The sequence below is a fragment of the Sebastes umbrosus genome, chromosome 3, assembly GCF_015220745.1.
Source record: "Sebastes umbrosus isolate fSebUmb1 chromosome 3, fSebUmb1.pri, whole genome shotgun sequence".
Lineage (NCBI taxonomy): Eukaryota > Metazoa > Chordata > Actinopteri > Perciformes > Sebastidae > Sebastes > Sebastes umbrosus.
The window spans coordinates 10,083,202-10,105,181 of record NC_051271.1 but is presented as its reverse complement, the minus strand read 5'-3'; the positions used below and the strand labels follow the sequence as shown (position 1 = coordinate 10,105,181).

Here is a 21,980-nt window from a genome sequence, read left to right as displayed (position 1 = left end):
GAAGTCTAGTTTTCTCTCAGAACACTTGAATTACAATATGCTGAAATGTTATTATGGAACTTTTTCCCAGTGATGCCAAAAACATTCTGCCTAAACGGCAGGTTTCAGTGGACAGATGTTGTCACCTGTGGCTATTTTTCCCATGGAGAGGTTCATCTTCTAAACTGTCAATAATCTTTTAGCAAGTATCTCCGTCTGCATTTACCCAGCCTTTTGAATCTGGAGCTTTGGCTATTATCCAATGCAAATATATATATATATATTTTTTTAATTTAGATTATAATTTACCTGGAAAACAACAAAGGTACAACAATAACATTTCAGAGTAAATATTGACACCAGTTAGCCTGTAAAATACATTAAAATGCTTTTAATATTTAAAATTAGATCACAGAAAAAGCAACCATACAAAAGATGATGATGGTCTACATTAAAATGGTCAAAGATTAAATTATTAAGATTTAAGGATTTGTAGTTTCCAACGGATAATCCTCCAAAATAAACATTTAAATGCTGTATAACTGAAAACAAGCTGTAAACAAGATATTGTGTAACAGACGTTGTGAGTCCAGACTCATCCTCTGCTCTCACTGTGGCACTCGGGTACTCTTTTCTTCACAGCTCACTAACTTTTGAGATTAAACATGAGGATACACAAACTTCAGAAGACGTCGTGCAACTGCTAAAATATTAACAACAGTCAGCAGACTTCTGAGACGCCTGACCTGCCACATTGCATTTCAAACAACCCTCAAAGGCAGCAGCTTGGAGGTGATATAAATACTATGTGCATACACACTGCAGTCTGTACTGCAGGTTAGCAGGAAGTCAACAAGCTAAGAGGAGAGTTCAGCAGCCTGAATAACTCAAGAACTTTATCACCTGTACAATATAATGCAGTCCAATACAACAACTCAGCCATAGAGTTTTTGTTGACATTGTCGGAAATGTGTAAATTCAATTATATGTTATTAGTGAGGTCATAAGTAAAGGAGGTGTTGCATTGGACTACATTATAATGAGAGTTTTTTTCTCATGTTTTTGTCCTCCCAATTTAAAAACACGAGGGGGGCAAAATATCTCATTGTTTTTATTGTCATTTGTAGAGTGGCATCGATTAATTGGTAAGTTGTCAACTATTAAATTAATCGCCAACTGTTCTGATAATCGATTTGAGTAATCTTTTAAGAAAAAAAAGAGTAAAACTTCTCTGATTAAAGCTTCTTAAATGTGAATATTTCTGGTTTCTTTACTCCTCTATGACAGTAAACTGAATATCTTTGAGTTGTGGACAAAACAAGACATTTGAGGATATCATCTTAGGCTTTGGGAAACACTGATTGGCATTTTCACAATTTTCCGACATTTATAGACCAAACAACTAATCAAGAAAATAATCAACATATTAATCGTGCAATAAAGCACACTTCTGACCACACCCAACCACATCTGTCAGAGGTGAAACAGACTTTCAACATTCAACCAGAGGGCAGAGAAAGTCTGCTTTTTATCCTGGTATTACTTTTCTAAAAGTGTCTTTTTAAATGGCAATTTATCTATTTTTAAACATGAAACTGTGTCCATGTATGGATTATAAACTTGTCTTGCCTTAGATATATTTGTAGTCCCTAGAAGATGAAACCAAGAGGCTTAAATGACCCCGACTTTTAACCTAACACCAGGTTAAAATGTACCTGTCCAACACGTCAGTTCATGACGGGACACCTTGAACATTATTGACCAGATTCCCTTCATTGCCACCTCTACTATTAGATAGATAGATAGATAGATAGATAGATAGATAGATAGATAGATAGATAGATAGAAAGAAAGATAGATAGATAGTAACTTTATTGATATTAGTCCTACTGGCAAAGTTTGTTGTTCAACAAAACAATTTCATTCAACAAAAAGAACTGTCCGTGGTCAAGTTACATTGTGGGTAATGTAGGTGCCCGGTTTTGACAAGGAAGACGAATGAGTGGAATAGAGTAAAGATGATATCTCTGATTCTGCTGCATCAATTTTGATCCCTTTTTTTTTTTTTTTAAACTGTCAATCGTGAATCCAACTGTATTTTAGGAGTGCAATGCTAAATAGGTGGAGTACACTTTTGAGAAAATGTCTCTCTGTTACTTTTCACTGTTTCTTTGTGAAGTAAAGTGATGTGTTACATCATTGTCATTTCTGTTTAGGTACATACAACACCATATGAAAACATCTGACCAACACAGACTTCATATGAACTCACTGAATTGATTGAAACTGGTTGTGAATGATATATGTTTTGGCTGTTTTTTTACATTAGTTGATGCTACGATAGCTGGATGACAGATTTTAACACCGAAGGTATGTGTAAACAGTACAGTATGAATACAAACAATTTTTTAAAAAGTTATTAAAAATCAGCATTGTAATATGACTTAAGGCAAAACGGAAATATTTTTTGTGTCTTGGCTATAGCTTCGAGGTCTTTCCGTTGGTTAGTCATGCTGGCTGTGTCAACACTTTGGTCTGCAGGAAGTCAGACACAAGTGGAGCAACGACTTCGGGATCATTCAGATGGACGTGATGATCGCCTGGTACTTTCACCACCGTGTGCTGAAAGAAACAGACAGAGACAATTAGATGAGTGTGAAGGATTTAAATGTAACATTTTAACTTGCAATAACGGATTTATTTAAGGGGAAGCGGAAACAAGTTGTGAACACAACAATGACATATCATCACCTTTTAAGTTGATCTGGGGAATTTGTTAGCAAACAGTTATGGATCAACATTAGCATTCATTTAGAGTTGTGTTTATGGTCACGTGATAAATCTAATTCCGATATTCACTCTCTTTTAGCTCTGTTTTTGGTCTCCACCAACTCCTGAGGGGAATATCTGTCTCTTTGGCTGCTAAATGTTCCACTATGTTCACCAGCTCGTCGCTAACTGTGTCTGCCGTTTGTTGTAGGTAGTGTACAGCAGGTTTTTAGAGACACTATGAGAGCGGTGAGAGTGAACCAGAACAGTTGCAACAGCTAAACAAGGAGCTGAAAAACTATAAAAGCTGCGTAAAGCCGAGGGGAGCTGCAGATTCAGGTGATAATTCTCTGTTGGTTCATCATAAGGCTGGGCGATAAGGAGAAAATCTAATATCACAATATTTTTGACCTAATACCTCGATATCGATATTGCGATGATATTGTAGGGTTGACTATTGGTGCGTTCAAAAAAAGATCCTATTTACACAATGAGATTTTTCATGAATAATCATCAGTAAAACCAGGAAAAGACAATACTTATGCCATATTATGTTCCAAAATCTAAGAGGATATCTAGTCTCATATTACGATATCGATATAATATTGATATATTGCCCAGCCCTAGTTCATCACCACCAACGACCCCTTTCAAAAGGTCATTTGACACATTTTTTTATAGAAATATTGATTATAGCCACTTAGTATTCTGACATCCCGAGCTTCTCTTTTGTTGCACAGCAGCTGATTTTTTTGTGTGTCACCATCTCACTTGGAGAGAGATCCTCATTAGAGAGTTGATGCACATCTTCTGTTCTCTCTCTCTCTCTCTCTCTCTCTCTCATCAGCAGCACTTGACCAAGCTCCATTATGTAGGTCAGCGTTGAGGTTCACAGCTATAAAAGATTTCTGCTGCCTCTGAGACATTGAGCTCGTACTACGCAGCTACTTTTTGCATCTGTCTGTCTACTAGGCACAATTACACATAGAGGCTTAACGGCTAAAAATAAACACAACGATGCAAAGCATACCTACTTAACAGAAACACCCTGTAAAAACACACTCACATTTCTGTCCCTATAGGCCTGGAGGATTGCTGATGTAAATTTGTTATCTGGTTCAGCATATAGTTTATCAAAGCCGTCCTCTGCTCTGGAAAGACAAAGAAGAAAGAAAAGAAAAAGATTGTATGCATACTAAGTGAGGTACAATTTACTAGTGAGATTAGTACATGTAATAAGGAAGTGTGAGGTGGAGGAATAACTTACAGAACAACTAGAACGGGGGCTTGTATTGCCGACTGGAATTCCAGACTTTGCTCCAAACTGATGCGCACTATATTTTTCTGAAAAAAAAGACAAAACAATACAATGTACAATACTGTAAATGTGTTTTATGGGCTGCATACGACACCTGTGGGAGGGATGAAAAGGCAAAGTGTTGAGTTGGTGCAGTTCAGCAAAAACCTACCAGATTAATACGAACGTCTCGGGTAAACGCCACACCTGCAAGAGAGAAATACATTATATTTTCAGCATAAGAGCAAAAACGTGTTCAGAGAGTGAACTAATTTTGTTCTATGTGGAGCGTTCATGACAAGAGAAAGATAATGAGGTATAAGAAGATAATGACGTACCTCCTTCCACTTGAACTAGACCTCGCTCTAACAGGATGCTCACAGACCGTTCAGACAGAGTCGGGTTTGCAGTCGACAGCCTGAAAGACATAAAAGGCTCTTTTATAGTAAATGGACTTGCATTTATATAGCGCTTTTCTAGTCTTCCGACAACTCAAAGCACTTTACACTACATGTCAGCATTCACCCATTCATCCATTCACACACACATCTAAACACTCATTCACACACCGATGGCACAGACTTCAGAGGCAGTTTGGGGTTAAGTATCTTGCTCAAGGACACTTCGACATGTGACCGGAGGAGCCGGTGGGATCGAACCACCGACCTGCTCTTCCCTCTGAGCCACAGCCTCCCCCTTTTTTTTTTAGAAAACAGTTGTACAAACAACATTACTGGATGAGTGAATGTTCAATAGTGTGTTTAAAACATGAATAAGAAAGTGTCACACCTCTCTACTGCGTTTTCATACGAGTAAACTCTTCGCTTCTTCTCCTCCGTCGTTTTTTCAAACTGAACCATCTGATCGATCCCCTGCCTTGTCACTTTGGACATTTCTTTCTGCAAGAAAACACACATAAATGATGAGGGACGCAATTCAAAACTACTGACAAGAGTGGGTTGTACAGCACAGATCTTTGTGAAATATTATGGAGTCAGGCAAATAATATTATATGAATGCTTAGCACCGTCCCAAAGGACAAAACTGTGTCAGATTCAATTACTCTAGTGACTAAAAGCTTCACTTAAATGTGATGCCTTTCAAAATGTTAAACAACCTGTACAGTGTTGCCAGATCAGATTGACGGTTTCCAACCCAATCACTATTTAAAAACCAGCCCAATTCAATCAAACCTTGTCAGAAACCAGTATAAAATCGTAAAACCATAACTTGCGCACAGAAAACACATCATAGGCATACAAAGCTTCATATCTGCGTCAAATAATTAAAGATAAAATGTTAGATAAACAGGCTATCGCAACCCACAAAGAATGCAGTCAGACAACCAAATATAAAAAGTCCCATGTGAATGTCAATGATGATGACGTCGAGGTAACTAGTTCCTCCCTTATCCCTAAAGACGATTGAATACAACTCATTGAGACTTGAGATTTTTTAATATCTTCTGAGGCCTTTTTTCAGGAAGCTAAATTCAGTGATTTTTAAGAATTGTATTCCTGGAGAACAGCAGCTTTCTCCTTACAGATGAGACAGGAAGCCATGAAAAATATGTCTATTAAATCTGTCTGTGCTCGAGGCTTTAGGTTTGCCAAGAGACATTTTCGTGACTGGTAGTCGTGCAGATAGTTTGGTGTGAAATGTGAAATAAAAAGCCAACTTCTATGGTCTGATTTTAAATGATTACTTCTGTAGTAAAAGACTGGGGAAAACCTAAAATAACAATAAATTCTCAACATGAGAAGACTTATGAATATGTTCTGAAGCCTGGTGTAAATAAATGTAATGATATTTTGCATCACAACGTCAAAGTACATTGTATTTTTCTTCACCCTCAACAAACTACAACCCTGCAGTAACTGTAGTCTGGGATTTATAAACTGTTGAAGTACCAGATCTGTAGGTAAGAATCCATAAGAGTCCAGCAGTACGACACCATCCACCATCTCTGGATACAGAGCACTGAACTGTGGAAGACACAATACTGAATACCACACAGGAAAGCAAAACAGAGTCTCTACAGTCAGTATAAATATAAATAGTAGCCTGTCATGACACCGTCACTTACCATTCCTGCAATGTTACCACCTGAATTGGGGAAAAAAAAGAAAGTTTACATATAAATATAACAAACCACAAACATTTTAATTGCTCTAACTCTGCTGTAAAGCTGCACTCACCCATACTGTGGCCTATGATGGAGAACTGGCTCCACTGCAGAGCTGTGGGAGGAATTTCACAGATCATCAACTAGGTTCAGCATCTCATCACAGACAATACTGAGACTGTTTCTTAGTTGAAAGACAACAGCACTACTGTGGTTTAACTGCAATACAGATGCACCAGAGCTATAGATATATATTTAAAACACATCACAGTAATAATCAGTTTTTCTTTCAAATATTAATATATATTTGAATGGAAAATGTGTGCAAAATCACATAATATCTTTGATTTGACAAAAAAAAACGTCAATTTAAAATCAATATCTTAACAGGAGCTTTAAACTTCAGTCTTCAGAGTTTTATTGGACATCACTTGCCATCATCATCTTCGAAAAAACTGTAAGATGTGGTTGACAGCTCAAGAAAGAGTTAGTAAATGGACCTTGAGTTAATATTTTTTTTTGTCAAATTACTATTTTCAAGGTCATGAGTGAATTTTCACTCTAATTTAATGTTTGATGTATTAAACTGTGTTCAACTGTTACACATTAATCAGGCAAAGCTCTTAAAATCTGTAAAAGAAAACCCTTCAGTAACTAAATAACTCTCAGTTTATAATCAGAATCTGTTCAGAATCATTCATTTTGGTTCATATGTTCATATAATCAAGATATTTTGCCACTGAAAGTCAATGAATTATCACCGAGCCCCAGCACACACTATATCCCCACAGAGCTCTAGCTTGGCTGCCTGAATAAACACTGATGTTTGATTTGAATTAGTGGACTCACACACCGTCAATGACTCTGCGTACGTCCATCACATAATAAGGAAATGAGTAGAAAACTCCAGGATGACGATGTGATGACAGACCGTGACCTGCCAGGTCCACCGCCACATATTTGTACTCTGAGAGGAAGGACAGAGAGAAGAGCCGAGTGTCAACAAGTCATTGTCGCATTATTTCCTTAAAGCTTCAGTAGATTAACAAGTTTTTGGCATCACTGGGCAAAAATTCCATAACAACCTTTCAGCATATTTTAATTCAAGCGTTCTGAGAGAAAACTAGACTTCTGCACCTCCTCATGGCTCTGTTTACAGGCTTTAGATAAATCTAGTTAAATACGTAAGTAATGAATTGGTATTCTGGATTGATAATGAATTTGTATTTTGATAAGGATAATTATATCAGTAATTAATTTACATTTCTGTATGACGGAGATAAAAGGTAATAATTATAGTTAGACAAATTTAGGAAAATTAAATAGAGTATATGTATAGCTCAATAAGGAAGCTGGTTAATTATTAATGAATGATTTATGGAGAAGGGGTGGGATTAAATAACTTTGTAGTTCTTCTCACTCCTTTTCGAATATGTAAATCAAGGCATCAAGTGATTGACAATTTCTTTTTCTTATGCATTTCATTGTATGTAAATACTACTTCTTTCCGGCTGTCCACATGTTCGAAGTAAGTTTTGAAATGAAATGAAAAAAAAAAATACTACATTCCTGTTTACACTTCTGTGTACTTATAATACCTCTCATCATGCATATACATACTATATCCTGTTTACATTCAGTTTTCCCATCTGAAATACTGTCATCAACTAAATTACAAATTTACATTACTATCTTATATTTACTTATGTTTATATTTATTTTAACTGCACTATTTTATGCCTTAGATTATCATTTTGCTTTTACGTTTACTTGTGGGATTTCTCCTTTTTTATATGCTTATATTATGAGCATCGTTGAAGGAAACTGAGACCAAAGATTTTCATTGCCAACGACTGCTTTGCTGGAATTGACATAAGACAAATAAAGAACCTTGAACCAGAAAGAGAGGAGCAGTGTCGATGTATACTTCTGTATGTGTTCACATGAATTAAAGGAGAGAAAGTGATGAAAGGTTCAGACTTCAGTTTCAATGACATTGATTGAGAGTTTGTCTCTTAACAATTAAGGTATAAAGCGCCAAAACTGTGAGTTTTGTGGGTTAGATTTTTACTTTTTGAAATAAAAAAGAGACATGTGGCCAAAACTTTAGGGTACAATATCAGTATGAAGAGTTAAAACTGGGGTGTTGACAGTAGTGTTAGGTCTGACATGAACAACAATTACCTTTGGGTAGAAGGGGAATGAGGGTGTTAAATGTGCCACAATTGTCAGCCCAGCCGTGCAGGCACAGCACAGGACGGCCTTGATCAGGACCCCAGACTTTCCCTCTGATCTCTCCCCATGGGACCTGGATGGTGAGCTCTGAAACTGGAAGCACAATTAACACTCTGGTTTAGTGATACTCATGAACAGCTGGAACCACTTCTGTCGTCTACCCTCTGGAGACCCAGTCTGGTGGCAATATTAGTTTTCATCTTACCAGTAATATTAATAAATATTAATATACACTCACTTCTCCAAAAAGAAGAGGTTTGTGACCAATGTTTGCTTTTAGGAGCTTCTTTTGTTTACTGCTGAAACAATTAGCTGATTAAGTGATTAGTCAGCATACAGAAATTCATTATCAACGTTATTGTCATCAGGATTTGCTGCTTTTCTCTGTATATCTGTATATCTGTATGATTATATGAAATGTTCTGGGCTCAAATTATTTAGAAGGGCACAAGTTGTTGCCAACCCTCTTAAATTCAAAAATATGACTTTTGGATTCCCAAATTAGTGCTGCAGCAGATCAGAGGCCTGTACTACAAGGTGAGTTCAACATACCCAAGGTATCTTCTCGTTATCTGGCTTCACTTACCCTAACAAACGAGATCTCGCTAAACTGTACTACGAAGCTGGTTATCAACTCGGTAAGTCAACCAAGAGTTTCTCTGTCTCGTTACTAGCGCGTTCACATGAACGAGGAGGTGTTTGCAGCATCTGAACAATCACAGACATGAACAAGACTACTGACAGACAGGCAGAGCGACACATTTAACAGAGAGTGAACTATATTAGACAAATACGAAGAAATTAAACACATAATCCAGACTAATAGTAACACAGTTGAAGCTGCCAAATGCAGGAAGAACAGCTGGTAAAAGAAAAAACTCCAGATGTGTGAATGCACTAATTAACAGATTTATTAATTTAACGGGATACTCAAAAATAAAGTGTACTTATCTAAATATAAATATCTTTTACGAGAATAATAGAATACTTCTTTTTAATCTACGCATTTCTACTAGCGTCTATGAGTATTTAAACATCCTTTCCCCTGCTTTCCCCTCTCTGACGGTGTGAAACGGACTCAAGAGCAAGTACAAATAAATACATATAAAAACATAATTCAAAGCGGTAAACACCCCCAGCATAAAGCCAGCTGTCCTTCCTGTATTTGTCAGTTTAAACTGTGTTGTTTTTAGTCTAAACTTCTTCATATGTGTGTGATATTATCATGCAATCACCGCACAGAGCTCTGATTGGTCAACAGGAAGTGCTTTCATGGGAGTTCATCTCTTATCTGGAACATGACCTTTAGCCGTTGAGCATCAGTAACCATGGTGATCTACCTCGATAAGAAGTGAACCAGCTTCGTAGTACTGAAAACCCAAAGTTAACCCTGAAGTTACCTCGATAACCGCAAATCCTGCTTCGTAGTACAGACCTCTGCTCTTACTGCTTGTTTTCCTGCGGTCTGTGAAATCTTGCAGATGCCATTAGGAGCACCGGAGGACACAGAGGATCATGATTTGTTTCAGGTTACCTGTCTCATGTACTACTAAAGTGACCATTTGTCACATTTGCTCCAATCTCGCCTACTTCAGCTTTAATATGTATACACTGGTGCTATTTCTCTATCCTCATAATAATAATAATAATTAACAGTCTGTATCTGTCTATAGTGTTCACTGTGTGTCCTGTATCATTAGTTTGAAGTTGCCTCAGTCTGCAGCTCACACAGAGGCATGTATAAAACTACTACTAACAACTCCAATTCAACCTACATTAAGCTACACACGAGTTTTATCTTGTCTGTAACAGTCAAACAGTCTGCTAGCTAACAATCACTCCTCTGTTACAGATATATACAGATAAACATTAGTTACCTGCTTGTTTCATTGCACTGGTTTGCAGGTGTCTGACTCCTTTCAAAGCCTGTAGCATGTTGGAGAACACCTCTGCTGAACAACGGATGTAATTTAAACCTATAAAAGTAAGAATATGTTAAAACTTGGAGCTTAAATAACCTTATTTAACAGCTTTGTTTTGAAGGGTGAAGCTCAACGCCGGTTTTCCGGGTGTTGAAAGCCCACGTGACGCTTCCTAAAGATCCTATTGGATAAACGGAAATCTCGAACTCCTGTCTGGACCAATCAGCGTTAAGAAGAGGCGGGACTTACCTTTCACACTAGAATACCAACAGAACTTATTTTATTTTAATACAATTTATTTCAAAAGTTCAATACAGTAGATTCAGAAATATTTTCAGATTTATCATTACGATTCTGCAAATATATTTTACAGAATTAAAATAATAAAAAAATAGAATAAATTATACAACAAATAAAATATAAGGAAAGGAAAAAAATGAATAAAATAAAAAATATATATATATATTTGTTTATTTCAAAAATAAATTTGAAATGTCTAAACAATCTAATAGTTTTTGCCAATTTAGAATTTTTTAGTTTTAGGTTTTCAATTATAGTCAAATATGTTTTTAAAACAGTATCTTTAAAAATATAAAAGTAGTAGTAATATAAAAGGAGGGTGTTCTTTTAAGACATATCATTTGATGAATATAATATTTTGCAAATTAATTATATAAATCTCATCTGCCGAAAAACTGTGATTGTTCAAAGTGAGTCATATTTCAATTACATGTTCACATGTGTTTTTTCTTCAATTCTTTTTAATTTTCTTCCTCAGTTTTTCTTCAATTCTTCTGTCTGAGAGTCACTTTACTTCTCCAAGTTCAGATAGCTCAGCTGATAGAAAAGCTGCTCCATGATGGTCTGAAGGTTGTTAGTTTCAAATGTGCATTAATTATAGAAGCAGTCATTGTCAATAAAAATCTTGGGTCTCAAGCTCCCCCCAACATTGCTAATTAAAATATGTATAAAAGAAAATCACATAAGTAAAAACAAAATGAGAATCTAAGACATAAAATAGTGCAAGTTAGAATATAGAGATAACATAAAATGTATTCACCAATCTTATTAGTTTTAAGATAAATGTGTTCCTTACAGCTTCTACTTTGCACCTAAAGAGGTGTATAGCTGAATATCATTAAAGTTTTGGTGTATTTGGGTTGTTACTGACCCTTTCATTTTAAGTTTATAAAGTATAAAAAGCTATCACTTCTATCCATTATTACTACCATGACATCAGCATTATGTTATCAGCTGTGTGCATCTGTATATCTTGCCCTTTGTCACCTTTCTGTATCTATAATAAGCCATGAAACAATGGTTGTACTACATATTACAGTTAACAATATAGTTACCATGAAGTACTTACTGTAAGTAGTAAAACCTTGGTCAAAGTCAAACAGGCCTTATGAATTATCAGTAGTGCAAAATACTGTACATACACCTGCACAACATTATAACATAAAGAAGTATTTAATCAATGTTCAGTAGCTGGTATACTTGGTGAAACAATAACAACATCTAGTATTAATGTATGTGCTAATGATTAAAAAGAGATAAAGATTTATATTTAGTAAGTTATGTCTTTCTTTTATGCTCAGTAGCCAGTCTAGATCAAGCTAAAAGTGACATAGCTTTATTAATATAAATGTTATAGACAAAATATTAGAAATTCCTCTTTGAATGTCTTTAACACAAAACAATTCAACAGCACCACAAACTACAACAACCTCCGAGTTGACCAAGAAAGTTGACACTATGCTCTTTAAAATGGTTTCAACAAAAACATTATAATATATAATAATACATTTAAAAAAAAGTAGGATTTACTGTATTGCAGGACTGTTATATTAGACTGCATTAGTTTCAGCTAGTAGTTTAGTACAGTCAGTACAGTCAAACCACTTCACAACACTTTCGATCTATCTCCTTTATTCAGAAGAAATCAGATGAGATTTTGGACACATAAAGGCTCAGTGAGGTGCAACAGAAAATAAAAAAGATTCACCAGAGTGACACATAATCATATCAGAGACGAAGTGAAGAGACGTGCGGTAAGAGAGGTAGATGGACAGGAGGGAGGGCTGGAATAATTTGGTGACAGGACGGAGAGAGGGCGTATAAAAGGTCAGCTTTGAGGGGGGAAGTCAGACAAAGAATAATTTAGTTTAATCACACAGGATATTTTACATCTTGGCAGGTAGGTACTGTCTTTCTTTTTAGTTGTTTCATAATTGAATCTTAGAATAATTCCCATTTATTGATCAAAATGTGTTGATTTAGGTTATACTTACATAGGATAAAGCTGATAAAAAAGTAAATATAACTGGAAAAAAACACAATAATGGGTTCATTAAAGCAGAATTTGATTATAATTTGACATATAATGCTTCTTTGGTTATTTATCACACATTCAGGATGCAGAGAAATGTTTTTGAAGAAATACAGCAGTTTTTAAAGTCCAAGGTCATCACATCAGACCTAGTATAAACAAGAAAAATACTGTTTGGAGAAAGAAACTGTATATTGAAGAGAAAATATGACATGCCCTTTATTACCATATGATAGTGGGCAGCTGAGGTAATGTATTTTTCTAGTTAGGACATGTCCTTAAAATAAGTGGTTCATGGCTGCTGGCTTATCTGATCCAAAAGGAGAAATACTGGAACAACAGGTGTATAATCATGTGTTCACTTTGTTTGTCTTAGATTGATTGGTAGACTTTTGTGTACTGTGACAGGAACTGTTTTTACTCCTCCAATCAGTGTTTTTGTGACCCGTTTCTTGATCTCCACAGATCATGACTGACTTTGACATGGTGCTGAAGTGCTGGGGTCCAGTGGAGGCAGACTACACTGCACATGGGGGCCTGGTACTGACCCGGTAAGTGCCTCTGACAAGAAAAGATAACTCTTTCCGGTTGGCTAGGTGGTTCTCAGCGCTGTAGAAAGTATTTTGGAAACCTCCCTTAACTGTTTAATCATGTTTTGTATTCAGTTTTATTTCACAATGTGAGGACGTGACAGTGTGCTCAGTGGTTGAGTGTGTTATCTTCACAGTTTGTTCACAGAGCACCCGGACACCCTGAAGCTGTTCCCAAAGTTTGCCGGCATCGCCCAGGGTGACCTGGCTGCTAACCCGGCTATTTCTGCCCACGGTGCCACTGTGCTGAAGAAATTGGGTGAGCTGCTGAAGGCCAAAGGCTCCCACGCTGCAATCCTCAAACCTCTGTCCAAAAGCCACGCCACTAAGCACAAGATCGCCATTAATAACTTCAAGGTGAGCCGGATGTACATGAGGAAATGTTTTAGTGGTTTGATCGATCCTCAGATAGTCTTTTTAACAGGAAGTCCCATCTGTTGCGTCTCATCTTTTGTTTCCTCCAACCTGATTTTAAACTAGTTTGTGTGATTTTTCTCTGTATTTTCTCTTCAGCTGATTACAGAGGTCATTGTTAAAGTCATGGAAGAGAAGGCCGGACTCGATGCCGCCGGACAGCAAGCCCTGAGGAACGTGATGGCTGCCGTTATCGCTGACATTGAGGCGGACTACAAAGAGCTGGGCTTCACCGGCTGATATCACACAAAGTCATGCCAACGTCAGATGAAAGACGAGAAAATGGCCTCAGATATTACTGTAGAGTTCATAGGAAACATAATGTATGTTTTATTGCAGCCTGATTGTGTTAGATTGTGTTTGATGGTGCTGTTGTGTCCACCTCTATAGCTGCTCAGTAATAAACATTTTTTTGTTTCAGTTAAATGAGATTGATCTTTTGTCCAGGATTCTTGACTAACAACAAACTTCTCATATATGACCAATAACAAATCTGTTGCTCTACTCTGCTCATTATTTTTTAGTCACATTTACGAGGGTAATAGAGTTGTAAATCAGTTCTGTTAAAACTAAATGCTACTCATTATAAATAATAAAGGGTGACTTCATTAAAACATGTACTCTTAAAGCCAATCCAGCGTCCGACAGATAGGAATAAGGTCAAATCTAAAACTCTTAACGTCAAGTGTCTGGACACACACACACTCTCAACCTAATACACTTCATTATCTTTAGTCACCTGATCCAATGTGGACATGACTCCCGCTGCTGCTGCTCATCTTTTAGATGATATTACAGTCCTATATGAAGCCAGTCAATGTGAGGTTGTAACCCCCTGAAAACAAAGCAGCGTCTACTTGTAACCCCTCGTCACAGATGGCATGAGACTATTCATTTTGTCTATTAGTTGTGAGTTTTGTGCAGGTCAAAGAGATATTTTTCCTTCACACGTTTCAAATAAGAGGCCTAAAGAAGTGAAAGGATCCAGTATTTCACATAAAAACACACACAAATAACATGATTAGTTTCAGTCATCTCATGACCCATCAGGTTTATTTTGGGATCCCTCTTTTTCAGCGGTGAGAGGTTAATCTGATAATGAGTGCCATCGAATATGTGGGCGGTGATTAAAGCTTCAGTTGGCAGAACGTTTTTGGCATCATTGGGCAAACTTTCCATGATAACCTTTTAGCATATTGTAAGTCAAGTGTTCTGAGTGATAACTAGATAACTTAAATGTGTAAAAGAGGGTGAAAGATGTTATCTTTGACATTCACATCCCGCTGACCCCTTGTTGTCCTTAAAGTTTCTGACTTGATGCCATAACAATGTTTGGTTGGATGATGGATGATTGCCATGATGATAATCTAACTATTAATAGTGTTTGTGTGTGTGCAGACGTGACTCCAGGCACAGAGCCTCTGATCACGCTCTGGAGGGACACACCTCTGCCTCCCAAACTCCCCCCCTCCCCTCTGAAGACTGAACAACAGAGGTCAAACACCTACTGGTATTCAACAGGACAGAGGACTCAGGTCCAATCTGTGACAAACACAACATTTATTTTTTCTTTAAATGAGCATTAGTCAAAGGGCTGGGACCACATGTACTCTAGATTATTTTTAAATATAGAAAGTGATATTTTAATATATTTTTCGTATCATAAATGTTTAGTTTCTTTAGCTTGGTTCTCCACTGTTGCTACAGTTGAGAGTGGGACTGGGTAAGAAATCATTATTCTATCATTATTATTATTATATCATCACTATTTTGACAGATATTTTGCAATGTCCATGCATCACAATGTGATAAATTTATAAAAAGAAATTCCACATTAAATAATCAAACTGAGGTTTGAAGTAACTTAAACATCAGTACCTTATACCAGTGGTTCTCAACCTTTTTCGTGCCAAGGACCCCTCAATTGAGACACATTAGGTCACGGACCCCCACTTGATAAGATTTTGCTGCAGGGACCTCCAACTGAAAAGATTTTGGTTGCCTATGATCAGAATAGTCACTCTTATGACTCACACTGGACTCACTTCTATTGTGAATAAAATAGTTTCATAACATGAGACACAATTATTCATATAAAACAAAAAATGTAAATAATAGTGTATTCATTAGCTCGCTCAGGAGCAGCCGGTAGATACAGTATATAACATTCAGCCATCAAAGAGTACATTTAAATAAACTGTAAATTCAAAAATTCCATAAATATAACTTTCTTCAATTCAAAGTTTTATAAAAAAGATAAATGATCAGTCCGGCTTTTATTGATCATAGACATCTTTAATTTCCTTGTATTGACACTCCTGTTAAAAGCATCCAGTAGATGAATCAAATGTCTGTGAACCATAAACAAACACACACTATATACATAGAAATCATTGTACTGTATTATAATTATATACACTATGCAATACAGAAATATTCTGAATGAAGCTGTGCAGCATCATGTTCTTATTGGCCCTGATATACAACAATGAGCAGACTGATACTTGTTGATACCACTGATAGCGCAGTAGGCTATATACTGTAAAGGCCCTGCACACCCACACAGGTGTTTTCAATCTGGCTGATTAGACCTCTGTTTAGGTTGAAGGTAAGCGGAGCTGTGTAGTCATTGAGGGAGACAGACTGTAAACACCCACGCAGTCCAGAGAAGAGATCTAATCAGCCAAAATCATTAACATCACCTGTGCGGGTGCACTATGAGTCTTTAAATGATGAATTATACACAAAGAAATGTAGCTATAAGCCAGTCCATTAGATGACTGTTACAGTTACAGTTCAAAAGGTCACTGTATCGGTTAAAATACTCTGCTTCATGTCAAACTGTCAAAAACTGAACAGAGTTTAGTTGGTCATTTGCTGCAGAGAGGCCTTTTGATTCACCATAACAGGAACAGCACAGGTGTTATTAATAACATTAATGATAGCTCTGTTCTATTCAAGTGTCCCAGTGAGCCATGACAGTGTGCCAGCATGAACAATGGCTGTATCCGTAACCGCCTCCTACATACTACATACTACTGATGAATGCAGTATGCAGTAATGTAAAACTACAAATAATCATATAGATGAAAAAGTCAGACAAGACTAGCCTCCGGAGAAAACAGCGAACAGGAACTAATCGAAGCTCGGCTGGTCGATGTCTGGGGGCACAGTGCAGCGAGTCAGGTTGGACAGGTAGAGAGCCGTAGCCATGGGAACAAGGCCGCCTGCCACCTTCAGGATGGTCAGCAGCCTCTCTGTAGCTTTGCTCACATCATCTGGTGTCTGGAGGGAAGAACATCACACAAGGCTGCTTTTAAAGACACACAGAAACACACTATAGATAGACTTTTCAAGACCTGCAGATAACCCGTTTCCACTGTGGCCATCAATAGCAAAAATAGATATCTTCTCTCATGCTACACATTACTGTGTCTCTGAAAGGATGTATTAGGCTTAAACCATCATCAATGTTTTGACAAAAATTGATACCAACCTGATCCTCTGCAAACAGCAAGGGGCAGTGCAGCGATGCAGCCAGTTTTCTGACAGCGTCCAGGCGCTTCATGGGGACCAAGGCGTTACGAGCTACAAGAGACAGATTCATAAGAGGGCAGCCAATCAGAGAGAGACACAGAAGCTGAGCTAAAAGTCATTTTCCAACAATATAGGGAGGGATGTGGCACATAAATATTGACAAATTATCCATCTCAGAGAATTTATGCTCCATTTCATCCCTTTTGCTCCCGTTCTGTCCTTCATGTGATTCAAAGGCGAACAAACACTTAAAGAACTGAACTCGTTGCCATACCATTAGTGACCATGAAGCAGACTTTTCCAAGGAAATAGCCAGGGTCCAGATATTTCAGGGAAGCTTCTGCTGACTGGAAACTATGACAAAACAAAATAATACATGTCACACAATTAACTATTATATCATATATTTGAACATTTTAATAATATTTGGAGAGCACAGTAATTATTACTAATAAAATACATAGACCAAACCATGCTAGAGAAATTATCTTCTACATAATGATAGAATCAGGCCTTAGGTAGTTTAATACTAGTGTAAAAGTATGTGTTGACATCACATTTTGATTTTAAAAGAGAATAATCAAGAAGCACTGGATAGTTCTAGTTAACAAAGCTGTGGATGCCATGCTACTGATTTCAAATGTATCTAATAATCAAATAACAGATGGAGTACGTTTTACACATATATATGTGTGTGGTTTAAAGGGTAACTTCGGTATTTTTCAACCTGGACATGTGTTTGTGTCTAACTGACTGATAGGGACAACAATTTCTGAAACTGGTCCAGTATTGAGGGAGAGCGCCATAGACGGCAACTGCTCATGGAAGACAACGGTGGAATAGTGGAATACATCCATGGTGGATGTACTGGACACAATAACAAACAGCCCGGATCAAGCAAAAGGTAAGAATAATTTTATATTTCTCTGTAGGGGCCTTTCCATAATGTTGTCAGACGTTTATAATAACAATCTGAGCCTGTCAGTGGCAAAAACAAGTACTTTTAGCTGACGCAATGTTATATTGACTCTCCTCAACTGCCCTTGTTTTGCGGCTGCCACTCTTCCTCAATACTGGACCAATTAAAAAAATTGTTGTCCCCATTAGTCACTTTAGTTAAACAAAAAAACATGGGAAAATAGGGTACAAGTTGAAAAATACAGAAGTTACCCTTTAAGAAAAAGACAAAATAATTATTAGTGGAAAAAATACACCTGTGACTGAGAGACTTATTTGACATACAAGTAGAATTCACTGAGTTTCATTGAGGCAAACTAAAACTACAATGCAGAGTAGATATTTATACATATAATTGAAAGATAAGGATTTTAAAGATACCTGAGCTCTGAGGTCAGGTTGATGATGAACACCACCAGGTCTATCCTCGGACGGCTCTCCTCATTCTCCATGGGCAGAGGCAGACTCTTTGCTAGTCTCCTGATGGGTACAATAAACATTATTGTCAGACTGAATATGGTCACAGATATATAGCAAACAGAGGTGGTAATTCTGTGTTCACGTCACATAGGATGGATGGTACAGATGTCTACGACTTGCATGCGTTCATGTCACTACACAAATCAAGACGGTTGAATGACGGTTCCAGGGTGTACCCCGCTTTCACCCAATGTCAGCTGGGATCAGCTCCAGCCCCCCAGCGACCCCACACGGGATAAGCGGTTACAGATAATGGATGTATGGAATAACGACTTGATGTGATAAATTGGTACAGTTGCATTGGTTAAACATAGTATATATAAAATAAATGTAGTTCCAATAGCAGATGGTGTTTCCAGTTGGGTGCTTAATGACCATTTCCTCTAACACACAGCTCAGCTGACCTCAGCAGTTTATAAGGACCAAGCAGTACTCACACATTCACAGTGACGGCGGTCTCCTCCATCAGAGCATCTGCTAAACTCTGCTGAAACTGCTCCTCGCTCTCCACCAGCTGCAGGGAAAACACTTCAGGTCAGCACAAAACTGGATCATGACACTTAGCACTATAACACTGCCATAAAAAAAATGAGTATAAAGGAATACTACATCTAAAGATGTATTTTAAAAACATGGCTTCATATGTACATGTGGTGGAAAGTAACACAGTAGCCTAAATTTACTCAAGTAGGTGCTGGTACTTTTCTTAAGTGTTTACCTGGTGTGCAACTTACTCCTACTCCACTATATGTCAGAGAGATATTATTTTTGACTTCATCTGACAGCATACAACTTCATTAAATTTAATGTATTGGTATTATTATTTATTTGTTGTATTTTACCATGCACTTTAACCTGACAGCAATTGCACTTTGAACTGCATTTGTTTATGATAATGCACATGCCGACTGATTATACTATTTATCATGTATTTAATTATGTATTATAATCATTGTCTTTTATATTGTTTTAGATTGTCTACTTACTTTTACTGCCCTTTATGACAGTTTGCACATACGACACTGGTCACTAACCTCATAGCTGTCTTTATATAATACCCTATATTTATAGACTGTCTTTTAATGCATCATGTATGTGATGGAGAGTTGCAACCTCAATTTCGTTGTACCTGTGCATCTAATCTAATCTAATCTAATTAGGGGTGTAAGAAATTATCGAAAAAATATTGAGTATTGCGATATCATGCGTTGTGATACTGTATTTTTTTCCTCAGAAACACTATATTGATTTTTAATTAATAGTTTACATGCAAAAATCAACTCAGAAAATACTTAATTTCATTTGCAAAGATACACGCGCTCTCAGTGTATGCGCCTCTCAAAGTAGTGCTATGATGTTGGGTGTGTGCAAATGCAAATGTTTTGATTGCATAAAAAAGTTTTTACTCAAATTGTATGCATATGGCGGTGTGATGTTTATACAATGACAGTTTTCCTAAAATTAGATTTTTTGAAATTGCAATATATCGCCTTGCCTTACAGTATCGCAACATATCGACTAGTAACCCCTCGTAACTTGCTGCTTTGTTTGTCTCAGCAGCTGTCAACAGATAATAATGAAGCACAAACTCACCAAGATGCTCGTTGTGTTCAAACCAGGCAGCTTACTAAACGGCTTCAGCAGCGACATCCTCATATAATCACTTTAAACAGCCTCCCTGTTTCATAAATGTAGTAAACTAATAACCCAGTCTCTGGTTCATTTCAGACATGTATTCATGTTTACTCGTCGCGCTTCTTTTCCGAACGTGCGTCTGACGTCATGACGTTTTCACTACATGTGCAGTTGACGTCGTGACGCTTTCTCTCAGTTGACGTCGTGACGTTTCCCCTACAAAAGCAGCTGTTTACTGCCCCCTATAGGCTACTGGGTATGTGAGCACAGATTGCGCTTTTGACTTGAATGCAGCTGGTCTTCCTCTCCACAAGGAGTCACAACAGCAACTGTACTTAAGTACTAATTTTGAGATACTTGTACTTTTTATTTTCCATTTTATGTACTTTAAGCTTTACTTCTACACTTCCTGCAGCTGTCAGACTCCACAACCACCACTACTCCCAGTAGACCACTTACACTTACACACCAAAAAACTCACAATAACCTGATATTTTCAGGTGGAATTTCATTTCATTCTCACTGTGCAATATAATTTTCCACTTGTGCAATTTTGTTAATAGTCTGTTTATTGTCAATACTGTATATACTGCTCCTATTTTTATACTTCTTTCTATTTAAATGGTTCATATTTTGTTACACTTTGTTTAGCTCTTTTTTACTGTGTTAGCTGATGCATCTTGTTTTTTGCACTATCCCCTTTGCTGCTGTACACTGCAAATTTCCCCACTGCGTGACTAATAAAGGAAGATCTTATCTTATCTTACATCTTGGAGGCAAATATTGCACTTTTGAATTCACTACATTTATTTTGACAGCTTAACTTACTAGCTACTTACTACAGATTCATATTATTAATGCAAAATAAAATCAACTAATGCATTTTTATGTATTTTCATGGATATTAAGTCACCTGGCAGTACATAAAGTAGTTAGCCCCACCTTTACCAGCTGCCACATTAGTGATGCTTTCATAATAAATTCCTATAATAAATATATTATTCTGAAATGGGCTGTTCTGCACGAGTACTTACACATTTGGTATTTTAGTATTTTTAGTATTAACACTTTTGTATTTTTGCGTTAGTAAAGTTTTGAATGGAGGACTTTTACTTATAGAGTATTTCTACCCTGTGGTAATGCTACTTTTACAGTTAAAAGAGTACATCTGAGTACGTCTTCTACCACTGCACGGATGATTTGTGCCATGATCCTATACGATTCATTTTCTGGTCGTATCGGGACGATTTTTTATAAACTAAATAGCCAAAAATATATATATATTTGTTCGCATGTTCATATTATTAATGCAAAATAAAAATAAACTAATGCATTTTGATGGATATTAGGCCACCTGGCAGTACATAAAGTAGTTAGCCCTGCCTTTACCAGCTGCAACGTTAGTGATGCTTTCATAAAGCATCAATAATTATAATCCTATAACATATATTATTCTGAAATAAACTGTTAAAGTCAATTTATATAAAATAAAATCACAAATTTCCCTAATTTGAAAAAGTACTTTTACTGTTGGTACTTTCAACTATATTTGAATGCCAATACACACACATCTATTTATTAACAGCTACCTCCTAAATGTGTAAATTCATATTTAAATTAACTAGCTCGATCTTTTTGCTGCTATTACTGTTTTTATCTCTGCTTTTATTTGTTTTTTATTCTTAACTACAACGAGAGAAGCTTGCAA

At 36.8% G+C, this 21,980-nt stretch overlaps 3 protein-coding genes across 7 annotated transcripts; 1 reads left to right on the top strand and 2 right to left on the bottom strand.

Annotated features, from left to right (window-relative positions):
- Window positions 1-1,832: 1,832 nt before the first annotated feature.
- LOC119485339 (serine hydrolase-like protein) lies at window positions 1,833-10,490 on the bottom strand. The gene is made up of 12 exons (XM_037764868.1): window positions 10,283-10,490; window positions 8,355-8,498; window positions 7,024-7,137; window positions 6,244-6,285; window positions 6,132-6,151; window positions 5,956-6,030; window positions 4,835-4,944; window positions 4,384-4,463; window positions 4,218-4,252; window positions 4,016-4,092; window positions 3,815-3,899; window positions 1,833-2,601 (listed from the first exon to the last, which is right to left on the bottom strand). Exons 1-12 carry the CDS (start codon window positions 10,338-10,340, stop codon window positions 2,488-2,490), a joined length of 954 nt encoding a protein of 317 aa, XP_037620796.1. The 5' UTR covers window positions 10,341-10,490; the 3' UTR covers window positions 1,833-2,487.
- Window positions 8,350-14,094, top strand: mb (myoglobin). Of its 5 annotated transcripts, XM_037764874.1 has the most exons (5): window positions 8,505-8,660; window positions 8,911-8,942; window positions 13,125-13,210; window positions 13,387-13,606; window positions 13,763-14,094. In XM_037764874.1, the coding sequence occupies exons 3-5, from the start codon at window positions 13,128-13,130 to the stop codon at window positions 13,901-13,903; spliced, it is 444 nt and encodes a 147-aa protein (XP_037620802.1). In that variant the 5' UTR covers window positions 8,505-8,660; window positions 8,911-8,942; window positions 13,125-13,127; the 3' UTR covers window positions 13,904-14,094. The 5 variants fall into 5 exon arrangements, with proteins under 5 accessions (XP_037620800.1, XP_037620799.1, XP_037620802.1 ...); XM_037764872.1 differs by lacking the exons at window positions 8,505-8,660; window positions 8,911-8,942 and adding an exon at window positions 8,350-8,485; XM_037764871.1 differs by lacking the exons at window positions 8,505-8,660; window positions 8,911-8,942 and adding an exon at window positions 8,430-8,479 and having other exon boundaries at window positions 13,124-13,210.
- A 1,828-nt stretch (window positions 14,095-15,922) lies between these two features.
- pane1 (proliferation associated nuclear element) lies at window positions 15,923-20,455 on the bottom strand. The gene is made up of 6 exons (XM_037764870.1): window positions 20,231-20,455; window positions 19,075-19,151; window positions 18,539-18,637; window positions 17,475-17,554; window positions 17,160-17,251; window positions 15,923-16,948 (listed from the first exon to the last, which is right to left on the bottom strand). The coding sequence occupies exons 1-6, from the start codon at window positions 20,291-20,293 to the stop codon at window positions 16,799-16,801; spliced, it is 561 nt and encodes a 186-aa protein (XP_037620798.1). The 5' UTR covers window positions 20,294-20,455; the 3' UTR covers window positions 15,923-16,798.
- Window positions 20,456-21,980: the final 1,525 nt, after the last annotated feature.